This window comes from Pan troglodytes, chromosome 1 (assembly GCF_028858775.2).
Source record: "Pan troglodytes isolate AG18354 chromosome 1, NHGRI_mPanTro3-v2.0_pri, whole genome shotgun sequence".
NCBI classification, from domain to species: Eukaryota; Metazoa; Chordata; class Mammalia; order Primates; family Hominidae; genus Pan; species Pan troglodytes.
This window is the reverse complement of record NC_072398.2, coordinates 176,086,156-176,099,403: the sequence shown is the minus strand read 5'-3', so window position 1 is coordinate 176,099,403 and position 13,248 is coordinate 176,086,156. Positions and strand designations below refer to the sequence as shown.

At 46.5% G+C, this 13,248-nt stretch overlaps 1 protein-coding gene across 1 annotated transcript in view; it reads right to left on the bottom strand.

Moving 5' to 3' along the window:
• Window positions 1-3,483, bottom strand: part of DHCR24 (24-dehydrocholesterol reductase) — a 38,648-nt gene extending 35,165 nt beyond the window's left edge. Inside the window, exon 1 of the mRNA XM_001153930.7 lies at window positions 3,101-3,483. Within this exon, the coding sequence (XP_001153930.1) occupies window positions 3,101-3,331 (231 nt within the window). The 5' untranslated portion in view covers window positions 3,332-3,483. The remainder of the gene's footprint in view (window positions 1-3,100) is intronic.
• Window positions 3,484-13,248: the final 9,765 nt, after the last annotated feature.

The following is a 13,248-nucleotide window of genomic DNA, read 5'->3' as shown; positions in this document are numbered from 1 at the left end:
GCCCCACTGGGAATCCCCAGAGCAGCCTGCAGCCCTGCTTTCTTCAAGGGCGAGCTGGGAATGATGCCTCCATCAGGCACTGGAGAAACAGAACAATGAAAAGGCCTGCTGGCCCTACCCTCTGGCACCTCCCTGGCCAGCAAGGCTGACAGAAAAGCCAACATATTGCTACACCACAAGGCAGAATGATCAAAGAGCTAGAAGAGAGGATCGAAGTGTTCTGAAAACATTAACTCTAGCTGGGAAGTTCAGAAAAGGTTTTGTAATGGTGATAATAGCAAGTATAAAAATGAGGACCATTTACTGGGTATTCCCAACACACTAGGCATCTACTGCACACTGTCTTGTGTAATTCCTACCACAGTCCCAGGAAGTTAGGATGACACCCTTTTTTTGAGGATAAGGAAACTCAAAAGCAAAATAACTTGTCCAAAGTCACACAATTGGTAAATGGCAGAGCTGAGATTCATAGCCAGGACTGTTTGACTTCAGGACAGGAAAGATAGATGGAGTTGTGGTAACAGTTCACAGGGTAATAGCTAACACGTATGGAGGCTTATCACATGCCAAGGCCTGTTTAAACATTTGTATATGTTAACTCATGCATCACTTTGAGGGGAAGAGGAGGAGCAGGGAAGGACCACCAAGCCAATGGAAGGAAGAGGTTTTACAAAACCTCTAAGGTAAGTGACCAGAGCACAAAACACAGAACAAATGGCCCACAGATGACAAGCCCATCAGAAATGCAGGAGGAAGTGTTTCTTTTCTGCTGAGATAGACAAGTGCAGGGGAGGTGGATATTTGTCGTTTTGACCTGTGACCATCCATTTCCTCTTCATCCACTTCTAACAATCCCCATCTTCCTTTGGTCCAAGTGAGACTGATTCTACGCCCCTACCCCAGGAGGTGGGTACATGACTGAGGTCTGATTCTATACTTCTGGCCAGAGACAGGTTAAGGACATCTCATTAAGTCAAGCCAATGAGACCAGTTCCAGGACAGCCACTCTCTCTTTACTGGGGTCGCTAAGCTGGTTGGATATGAGCCAGAAACTGTTGGGGCCTCTGCAGGGGGAGAGGCTCCAGAGAATGAAGTCAACCTAGAAAAGCAGGGCCAACAGATGGCAGAGGGATGGACAGATGGAGATGGGGGACAGAGGATCCTGGATCCAGCCATGCCTGATCCAGTTGTACTCCCAGACTTTTCAGGACCTGAGCCAATAAAATCCCTTTTTGCTCAAGTCAGTTTGAATTGAGCTTCTTTCACTTGCAACCAAAAGTCTGGTCAAATACTGGTCAGGTCTCCTGGAGAAGGCTGCACTGTAGCTGGCTAGGCAAACAGCTCAACACGGGGAAGGACTTTTCTTTGATCAGAGGCCAGGGAGCCAGTAGGGGGCAGGTATTAAGGAAGAGATTCCTGTGATTTGGGGGAAAAGGGATGATAGGTGGGATTCCATGACCAACCAGGTCTCGTCCCTGCCTGAATCTGCAGCCACGGAGTTTGATACAAGCCCAGAGATGGGAGGGAGTGATTAGGGGTGCTGCATTGAAGCTGGAGGCCAAAGAGAGAGCCCAGAAAAAAGGGCAACTATGTCAGACAGCTATTACAAGCCAGGTGTGAGGCAACTGAACCAGACCTATAGGGGGGAAGGGAAAGCCTGGGAAAGAAGAAATGTCAGAGTTCAGGCTCTGAAATCAAGCTAACCTAGGTTCCAGCCCCATTTACTGACTAGTCTTCCTGAGCACATGACTCACACTCTGAAACCCAATTTTCCCTGTTTGTAAAATAGGCACAAGATCTACCAGGGTTGCTATGAGGATGGCAATGGCACTTGGCAGGTCTGGGGTAGAGGCTAGTCCAGCTGGGCCCCTGTTTTCCTGCTCATAGTGAATCTTGTGGCTTAGCCGAGATTAATAGGCACTCGCTAGGCTGTTTTGAGCCAGACCCTATGGGCCACAGGCGAGTCACATAACAGTCCCTGCATTCTAGGAGCTCACAGTCTGACAGGGGAGAGACAAGCAGGTAAATGGAGAATTTGAACTCGAGAAAAGAGCTAGGAAACAGGGTGCAGGTGGGGAGGGAGGACAGGCAGAGGCTCTGGAGCCATGACTGTGACCAGCAAAATCCAGAGCTACAGGGCAAAGCACTTCCAGACACTGCGTTTTCCCACCAGGCCCCAGGTCTTATGCCTCATGGGAACGTCTCTCCGCATCCATCTTCATGCTCTTGCCTGAAGCACCCAGCGCGGAGCAAGCAGAATATGGAGGCTGCTATACCTACGGAAGGGTGGCAGCAGGAAACAGAAGCTCTCTGCAACCTGATGCCAACAAGAGAGGAACACAGAGAGAAGCAGAGGGAGTCAAGAAACTGCCCAGGTCCTTGGATGCAGAGGAGGCTCCACTGTGAGCCACAGCAGGTCACAGGCTCCATGGGTGCCTGAGGAACTGAGAGATGGACCGACTGCCTTTGTCAAGGAGTGAGCCCTCCGTCACCAGAGGCTGTGAGGTTCTTCCCTCCCGCTTCTGGGCTGGGTTCTACCTTCTTGCTTTAGTCTTCTATCCTAAACCCAATCAAAAGCGTCTTGCTGTACAAAATAAAGTCCAAACTCGGCCTTGGCATCAAGTCCCCTCTCCAGCCTAGCACCAAACGGACTTTTCCGACGTTCTCCCGCCCCTGCCCTGCACTTGTCGGCTTCCCAGCATTTGCTCACACCAGTCCCTCCACCCACACACCTTCCCCCAATCATTTCCCATACTTCCCAATCTCTAGACCCAGCTCCACCTCCCGGAAGCCTTTCCTTCTCTGAAATGCTTGGGCCGGGTGAGAGTTACCTGAGTGCTGCGCACCTCCCCCTCTTCCCCTTCTTCATCTCCCTCCAGGTACCCGCATATGCCCTGCACACAGTGGGCACTTTGCCTGTTCTGTTCCCCCGCCCCCATCAGATTTGTTTCGTTCCAACCCCTCTCCAACGCCAGCTCCCCACCCCCCCGGGAAGTCCTGGCCGCCCCCGCACCGCAGCTCCCGTCGCCACCTCGCGTCCCGCTATCCCCTCGCACGCCGCCCCCGGCCCTGAGTCCCGGCCGCACCCGGCGCCGCTCACCTGCTTCTGGATGTCCCGCACGCGCTGCTCGTGCAGGCGCGGAGCGCTGCTGAGCTTGAACACCACCCAGGCGCGCACGTAGTAGTAGATATCGAAGATAAGCGAGAGCGGCAGGAGGAAGAGGCACACGAACACCCAGCGCTGGTGGATGAGCACGAACTCCAGCCCCTTCACGCGCACCCACAGCAGGAAGAGCAGCGCGCACACAGCCAGCGACACGGCGGGCTCCATGGTGCGGCGCCGCGCGGTAAGGGCTGCGGGTTCGCGCCTCCTGTCACCGCCGCCAGCTCCGCGCCTGGCCCGCTCTGCGCCTGTAGCCCGCAGCTAGGGGAGCCCGGGATCGCCCGCCGCCTCGCGATTGGCTCGGGTCGCCGAGGTTCGGTGGGCCGAGACCCGGGCGGCGACCAATGGCGAGCCGCGCCGGGGATCGGACCAGGAACCCGCAGCTTTCATTGGCTGCGGGAGTCGGACCGCTCCACCCTTTTCTCCCCGCCGCCGCGCGAGGCGGGGGTGCCAGGGACTGGGTGCCGGTGGGGTCCGCTGCGAATACCGGGGGCGGGCAGCTGGGACTCAGGGCCCCAGGCCCTCGGGACTGCGGGGCCGCCTCCTCCAAACGCGCCTTAAGCGGTTTTGCAGTGGCTTTCCGCCGGAGGGCTGGGAGGCGCCCCGGCCCTGAGTCAGTCACCCTTTGGCCGGACAGGCGGTTCCCGGGCGCGGAGGATGGAAACCTGGCGGTAACCTCTGCAGGTCGTGCCACTCGGTGTGCGCAAGGTCCCCAGAGGCATCTTTTCATTTTTAGGGGGCACTTTCCACGAATTCATTTGAGTTACACAGCAGTCCTGGGCAGTGGGGAGTGGTGAGCTCCATTGTATACACTTGGAAGCAGCCCAGAAAGGTGAAGACCTGTTCGTGAACTCCAGAGGCCATTGGAAGCGTGGAAGGCTATGGCTGGCACTCTTCCTCTTTTTCCAGTTCACTGAGGCAGATGGGAGGCCCGGAGGAGAAAGAATGAAGGATGGCATTTCAGCCCGAGTAAACTCCCCAGGCCCGCTCTGTGCCAGGCAGTGTTGCAAGCCTCGGGTAGGGTGGTGAGCAAAGCAGATGGCCCTGCCCTCACTCAGCAACCAGTGTAGGGGAGCTGCCACGGTTACCAGCAAAAGCTGAAATCCAGCGCCATTTGCATTTCATATGGAATTTTAGGAAGTTTTCGAGATGTTTTAGTTTAGAAGCTAAACATGACATACCAGGTTCTTCTCTGTCTGGCCTTGCATACCTATCCAGTTCCCTCTCCATTCATCTCTGCCCTGACATGCACTCAGGAGGCTCCCTAGGCCTCAGCATTCCTCATTTGCGCGCCTCTGGTCAAGCTAGTACCTCTGAATGCCCTTTCCCATCCCCTTCTCAGAGTTCATGTCACACATTCCGAAGCCAGCTCAGGGCCACCTCTGAAACATTTAGAGCACTCCCCTGCCCATCCAGATGCTCATTAAATAGTGTGCATCTCTGTCACCGTTCTTTCATGTTATTTTATAATTGTCTCTTTATGTGTCTCTCACCCCCACAGACTGAGCCTTAGGGCAAACAATGTCTTGTTCACTTTTGTCCTTCCAGCTTCTAGCACAGTGCTTTGTGCACAGTAAACACTCCAGCGGCTGTTGACCAATGAATGAATGAAGATTGTAGGCTCAAATATTCAAGTTATCAAAGTGCAAAGAATGAGGGGTTGTTTGCACTGGACTTCAAAAATAAATAGCCTGGACCTGTACTGTCTTACACAACAGCTATGAGCTACTGGTATGTGGCTAGTCCAAACTGAAATGCCCTTTAAGAGTAAAACACACACTGGATTTCAAAGACTTAGTACAAAGAAAAAATGCAAAATAGCTCATTAGTAATTTTTATGTTAATGACATGTTGAAATAACATTTTGATATATTGAGTTAAGTAAAATATAGTATTAGAATTAATTTCACCTGTTTTATTTACTTTTTTAAGGTGGCTACTAGAAAATTTAAAATTACAGATTTGTCTTGTATTACATCTCTAGAAGCTCCAACCAACAGGGGGACACTGAAGTATGAAGAGGAAAGCTAATGTGAAAAATGCCTCTCCCCGATTCTGTCTGACTCTGTTAGAGAGGGCTTTGCTTTAGAAGCTTAACCATTCTGATTATTTTGGGGGTGTGAGGTAATCTGGAAAGTAAAATTTACCTAAAAATTAACTGAAGAGTGTTGTGTAGGAGAAACAGTGGAAATTACTGGTTAATCAGAATAGTTTTATACTTGGGAAGAGAAGGATGGAGTCCCAGAAAGTAGATAAAACTGATCTTTAGGAAACAACTCCCAAAAAAGGAAAGGAATAAAAAAGTACTCAGGCTGGGTGTGGTGGTTCATGCCTGTAATCTCAGCACTTTGAGAGGCCAAGAGGGGCAGATTGCTTGAGCCCAAGAATTCAAGACAAGCCTGGGCAACATAGCAAGACCCTGTCTCTAAAAAAAACAAACAAAAACAAAGAATAAAAAAAAAAAGGTGGGCATAGTGGCATGCACTTGTAGTCTCAGCTACTCAGGAGGTTGAGGTGGGAGGATCGATCAATTGAGCCTGGGAGGTCAAGGCTGCAATGAGCCATGATCACGCCATTGCATACCAGTGTTAGCAACAGGCTGTCTCAACAACAAAAAAAAAGTGAAAAAGTACTCAGAACAATTGTTTGTTCAGTGTGCACGTTTCTCATTCTCTCTTCCTGCCTACCCTACTCATATTTCTGATTCTTCTTTTCTCTCTCCACAAACTCTAATCCTTTGGGTTGCTTTTATCCAGGTAAGGAAAGCAGTCACTTGAGTTGAGCCAATCAATTAATTAATTTTTTAAGTTAACATATAGTAAAACTGCTTAATCTGTGTACAGCTGATGAATTTTAGCATGAGGATTCCTGTAACTACTAACACAATGAGGATACAGAATAGTTCCACCACCCCAAAAAACTCCCTCTGCTGCCCCTTTGTAGTCATACTTTCCCCCACCTCCTAGCCCCTGGCAATCATTGCCCTGTTCTGTCACTATAGTTTTGTTTTTTTCCAGAAGGTCATATGAATGGAATCATATGATATATAACCTTGGACCTACTAATTTTTGCTGGAGTCAAAGCAGCTTCCTTTGTCAGGGAATCTATTCATATTATACATTACTTACAGAGTTGATGGAGCATGCAGACAGTCAGAATGCTTAGGAATAGGATGTTCTGGGCAACAATTTTTCAGGTAAACCCCTTTTATAGTTTGACCACGTAGCAATCTTTCTACAATGTGAGCCTCTATTTCTTTCTTAATAAATAGAGTGTAAAGAACAGTTTTCTTCAGTAAAGGAGCATGATAAATACCAGAGTCCTAACAAATTGCGTTTTCTTATGTTTGTACAGTGCAGCTACTGAGATCATTTAATCTTTGCAACCAGTCTCAGGAGTGGCAATGCAGGGAATTAATATGTATTTTTTTTAAATAAATGGGGACTTTTAGACTCAGGTTAAGTGACTTACCTGATCAATGTCTTATTCTGGTGAATAGAGAATTCTAATGCAGTTGGTCTGCAAACTACACTTCACACAATAATCAAGGGAGCAGATTCAAATGATGGAAAGATCCAGAAGATGGGAGCCATTCATGTGGTTCCGTTCCATAGATATGAAGTAGAAGTTTTAGAATAGGGTTTGTTGAAGTGTGGTTTGCAGACCAACTACATCAGAATGCTTGCTAAAATGCAGAGTCCTAGACTCTACCATATCCCACTGAAGCTAAATCTCCAGAAGTGGGGCCAGAAATCTACTTTTTAAGAAGTCAGCTACGTTATTCTTATGCATGCTAAAATTTAGGAGATTGGACTTAAAGAAGTTCCTGGAACTTCTTTAGGAATATTACCTTTGTTTGGCCAGGTGTGGTGGCTCACGCCTGTAATCCTGTAATTTGGGAGGCCGAGGCGGGAAGATCACAAGGTCAGGAGATCAAGACCATCCTGGCTAACATGGTGAAACCCCATCTCTACTAAAAATACAAAAAATTAGCTGGGCATGGTGGCAGGCGCCTGTAGTCCCAGCTACTCGGGAGGCTGAGACAGGAGAATGGCGTGAACCCAGGAGGCAGAGCTTGCAATGAGCTGAGATCATGCCACTGCACTCCAGCCTGGGCAGCAGAGCAAGACTCTGTCTCAAAAAAGAAAAAAAAAAAAAATATATATATATATAGTATTACCTTTGTTTTCTTTGTTTTAAAGTAAAGCCCTAACAGGCCAAGGTTGGTGGCTCATGCCTGTAATCCCAGCACTTTGGGAGGCCTGGGGGAGGTGGGTCACTTGAGGTCAGGAGTTCGAGACCAGCCTGGCCAACATGGTGAAACCCCGTCTCTACTGAAAATACAAAAATTAGCCTGGCATGGTGGTGCACACCTATAATCCCAGCTACTTGGGAGGCTGAGGCAGGAGAATCGTTTGAATCCGGAAGGTTGAGGCTGCAGTGATCTATGGATAGCACCGCTATACTCCAGCCTGGGTGATAGACTGACCCTGTCCAAAACAAAAAAGAAGTCCGAATGCAGATTGACCAAGAGTTGGTTAATTCATTGGTTCAGTGACAATTTGAAAGACCTAGTTCTTTTTATCTTTTGCCTACTCTGTCTTCTCAGGTTAACTCCCCTGATGATGGCAGAGCAGCCGTGTTCCAGGTGCTACATCAGATACAGCAACATCTGGCAAAATAAGGGGAACCAATTTCAGATGGAAATTAACCGTTTCTGCAGCACATTCATTCAATGATTTTAAATGTGTGGGAATTGTGCAAAATGCTGGGGACACAGTAGTGAATTAGACACAATTATTTTCCTGACAGATCATGTGTGGATCTAGGCAATCAACAAATAATTATAAATCAACATCATAAGTACTATGATAAGGGTACTATGGAAGCACATGAAGATATCTATCTATCAATCAATCCATTGATAGGTAGATAGATATATGCAGTCCCAAAGGGCTTCTGAGAGGAAGTGATGACTAAGCAGAGATACCACGGGATAAGTGGAAGTTAGCCAGGTGAAGTATTGGGTCTAAGGAATAAGAGCATTCCAGAAGAGGGATGCCATGCCCAAAAAGCTCAGAAGCAGGTAAGTGGATGTGGTATTTAGGGGAACTGAAAGTTTATCCTGTACAGTACAAACAATAGAGAACTACTGGGAGATTTTTGAAGAGAGAGTGCCACCATTCTCACAATATTTAGGATAATTGCTCTGACTGCAGGAAGGGAGACAAATCAGTGGTGAGCAGGAGTGAGGCCAGGTAGGATGCCGACAAAAATGCAGGGGAGAAGTGATGAGGTTACAAAGCTAAGGCAGTATCAGTAGAAATGGAAAGTAGATGAATAGTTGGAGACAGATTGAAGGAGAAGGTAGGAAAAAAGAAAAGGAGTCAAAGATGATTTCCGGGCATTTTGCCTGGATGACAAGGATGTTTACCAGCATGGCAGAGAATGTAGGTTTAGAATCAGTCTTGGGGTTAGAGTGGGAGGGAAGATGAATTAGAGGTCATCTGGTCTGGTGAAAAGAAATGATAGCTGGACATCTTCAGGGTGTGCATAGCAAAGCCACAGAGTACGTCTCTTGTATCCTTTCCCTTTGGGTTGCTGATGTCCTCTTCCCAAGATGTCAATGAATCAATCTGACAAATTAGCCCTTATTAGCATGGCTGTCTTTGAAGCAATAATATTTTCTTGAAAGGAGATTAATAACAGCTATAACATTATATTTTATGTAAAAATCATTGTATTGCTTCTGTAAACATGGCATATGCTTTTCTAAACAATTCAAACTATACAGGAAAGTACAGAGAGGAAACTAAAAATTGACTCATTCCATCATGCAGATGACTGAAGTTCACATTTTCATGACATTCCTTTTAGACATATCTCTAGGCCCATATACACGTATGTATAGTATTTAATAAAATAAGAGCAACTCTGCAGGAGCTTTACAATTTGTTTTTAAAAAACTTAACAATATACAATAGACATATGGTTTCTTTGTATTCCAATGTGTGTATTCAGGTGTATGTGTTTAGGTGTGTGCACACCTATATGTGTGTAGCTTAATTTATTCAAAAAGTCTATTATTGAAAGACATTTAAGTGTTTTTAAACTTTGTTATGATGAGCAAAGTTTCAGTGAATTTCCCTTATTATTCACATTTTCAAACTGTCAACCTAAATAACAACGAGAGGCTCTCTAAAAGAAATATATTTGGGAATAAAACATTGTGATGGGAATACATGTGCCATACTAAGCTATGTGCATTTTCAGGGAGGTAAAGGAAGACAAAGATTTTTAAAGGAAAAAATAAGGAGGATTACACAATTGTTTTGAAATAATTATCCTTGGCTGCAAAGATAAGTAACAAGGGTTATGCCTTACCGAGAGTACACAGGAAGTTTCTGGGCAGATGTCCTTGCAGAAGCATTTTTTATGTAAGCTTGTGATGGCCTTTAGTCCAAGGTTGTGGTTTTCGTAGTCTTTTTCTGTTGTCAGGCATACACGATAACCCTCTTTTCACGGCCTTCCCAGCTCTATTTATCAGGGTTTTCTTGACATTAGTGACTCCATTTTGATGCTGACAACTGTTACAAAACTTATAAAATTTTCTTAAAATAAATTTATATTTTAAAACCTAAGCCAGGCATGATGGCTCACACCTATAATCCCAGCATTTTGGGAGGCTGAGGTAGGAGGATAGCTTGAGCTCATGTTTTGAGACCAGCCTGGGCAATATAGCAAGACCCCATCTCTACAAAAAAACAAACACCACAACCTATTGCAAAATCACTCTCTAAACATGCTACCCACAGGATATAAGAATAACAATGTCTCCACCTTTTTTTTTTTTTTTTTTTGAGATGGAGTCTCGCTCTGTTGCCCACGCTGGAGTGCAGTGGCTCGATCTCGGCTCACTGCAAGCTCCGCCTCCCGGGTTTAAGCCATTCTCCTGCCTCAGCCTCCCGAGTAGCTGGGACTGCAGGCACCCACCACCACACCCAGCTAATTTTTTTGTATTTTTAGTAGAGACAGGGTTTCACCATGTTAGCCAGGATGGTCTTGATCTCCTGACCTCATAATCCACCCACCTCGGCCTCCCAAAGTGCTGGGATTACAGGCGTGAGCCACCACGCCCAGCCCCCAATGTCTCCACCTTTATATCACCATGATAAATCAACAGACAATTATAAATGAATTATAAAACAATGATCTCTTTGTTGTTTAAATGGTAGGAATTTCAGATACTTAGCTGGTTGCTCCATCTGGCCTTTCAGTATCTCCCATATCACACATAAAAGGAGTTTGCTTAAGACCAGCCCACCATGGAGGAAATTCATCCACCAGTCTCCTTTTCCAGGCTGCCAAAATGTTTAGTTCTCAGGGCTTTCTAGATAAGAGAAACAAGTGAATGTCCCAGACTGACCAGTCATAGTGATCCAAAGGCAGTCAGCAGAAATCAGTGTCATTACCATTTCTATCCTTGGTGCTGTGGCAGGCCAGAGTGTTTTCACCCTTTATGATCATTCTCAAGAGCAGTTCTTGCTGTTCCTTTGTGACTACAACCTTCTTTGTGGTCAGGTCAGTGACAAACTTTCTGACCAATGTTCTTGAGTCAACACTCATTCATTTAAGAAAGCAATCAGTAAATCATTGAGTATTAAACATCTTCAGAGTAGTCATAATGTTCCTTCATATTAGCTTGTATCCCCTGTTATTTATTGGTTTTAATTTTCTTCTGGGTGGAACTTTATGATATCAGGGGTTTATTTCATAACTTCCAGCTGCCATCATGGATGGAAAGGTATAGAACATGGAAATTTTTACAATTGGGATGGAGAATGGAGGACAGCATGCTTAGGGACCTGTGGCTATGCTTTACTATAAGCTAGGCATGCTGCCAGACGCTAGACATAAAACAGAAAATGAGATGTTCTTTTTTTTTTTTTTTTTTTTTTTTGAGACAGAGTCTTGCTCTGTTGCCAGGCCGGATCTCTGCCTCCCAGGTTCAAGCCATTCTTCTGCCTCAGCCTCCTGAGTAGCTGGGATTACAGGTGCACACCACCACACCCAGCTAATTTTTGTATTTTTTTTAGTAGAGACTGGGTTTCACCATGTTGGCCAGGATGGTCTTGATCTCCTGACCTCGTGATCTGCCCGCCTCGGCCTCCCAAAGTGCTGGGATTACAGGCATGAGCCTCCGCACCTGGCCGAAATCAGATATTCTATGCCCAACCCTCATGAAGCAAGGCTTGTCAACCTCAATATTATTGACATTTTTGGTCAGATAATTATTTGCTGTGGGGATGTCTTAGGTATTGCAGATTGTTGTCTAAGATGTGCAGATGTCTTAGGTATTGCAGATGCCACTAGCACCCTCCACCGAGTTGTGACAACCAGAAATGCCTCCAGACATTGCCACATGTTCCCTAGGAGGTAAACTCTTCCCTGGTTGAGAACCACTGGTGTAAGGGGAAGACAGACAGAACAAGAAATCACCAGTGAAATCCTTCTCAAGTTACACAGTAGAGAAACATAGACTGGTAAAGCAAGGACTTCATGAAGTCCAGGGCCTGACTGCTCAGAATGTGATCCTTGGACAGGCACTCCAGTCTGGATGACAGAGCGAGACTCCATCTCAAAAAAAAAAAAAGTGAAGGCCCGGTCACAGTGGCTCATGCCTGTAATCCCAGCACTTTGGGAGGCCGAGGCAGGTGGATCATGAGGTCAGGAGATCGAGACCATCCTGGCTAACACCGTGAAACCCTGTCTCTACTAAAAAGTACAAAAAATTAGCCGGGCGTGGTGGTGGGCACCTGTAGTCCCAGCTACTTGGGAGGTCGAGGCAGAAGAATGGTGTGAACCCAGGAGGCAGAGCTTGCAGTGAGCCGAGATTGAGCCACTGCACTCCAGCCTGGGAGACAGAGTGAGACTCCATCTCAAAAAAAAAAAAAAAAAAAAAAGTGAATTAAATCACACATATCACAAAATCTAGTAAAATAATGTTATATTTTAATTAAACTGCCAGATATACTTCTCTAATACTTTTCCCCACTGCATTTTGGGGCTACATTCTCTTTTATCATTTCTTCATGTGACAACAATTTTTTTGCATTTTATATAGCGAGAATAAAATGATAATCCAGACCTTCCAACATGGTTGATTAAAACTTATTTTTTTATTATTGATAGTTTGGAACAGTTTTAGGTATATAAATAGCTATTGTTAATACTATAATACAATTTGATTGTTGTCAAATTTGGTAAAGGCTCTGAAAGGAGCCGCGCACATTCCTCAGCCCCGGGCTCAAAACAAACAAGCCTAGTACAAACACATCCTATCCTCCTATCCTACCACATATCGCCATATATCTCTCAAACTTCCTGAGCCCAGTACAAACACCACCAGGAAAGTCTCCGATAAGGGGACAGCCATTCAAAGTTTTACTGAAAGAGCGGGAACTGAAAGAATTCCTTTGTTCCCCTGTAACTTTCAGGCTATAAAAAGCAAACACTCGCATTGTTCAGGGCCCTCTTGTATGCTGTGGAATGGAGGGACCAGGTTCGAACTTGTAGTAAAGATCCTTGCCGCTTGGCTTTGACTCTGGACTCTGGTGGCCTTCTTTGAGGAACTAACGGTCTGGGCATAACATCTGGGGGCCCGTCTGGGATTCCCCAAGCCCACCAGACCCCTGGTCAACGGATCTGCTAGGCTCGATCTACTGATAGGTGAGCTGGCTCATCTCTGTTTGTCTGTCTGTGTCTGTTCTGAATCCGAATCTGTGACTCGCGAGGTCTGAAACTGGAGCTGGCACAGTCCTGGCGGACTCGCTATAGGACGGCCAGCGGAGACCGGTGGGAGACGTCCCCTGGCTCTCATCTGATCTATATTGCAATCTGAGCTGCCCCGGTTTGGCAGGCAGCAGCTGTCTCTGATCTGAGCTGCCCCGGTTTGGCGGGCAGCAGCTGTCTCTGATCTGAGCTGCCCCAGTTTGGCGGGCAGCAGCCGTCTCTGATCTGGGCTGCCCCAGCGCGATCGCAATCCAGGCAGCTAACTCTGATCCAGGCTTCCGGTGCGCGCTTGC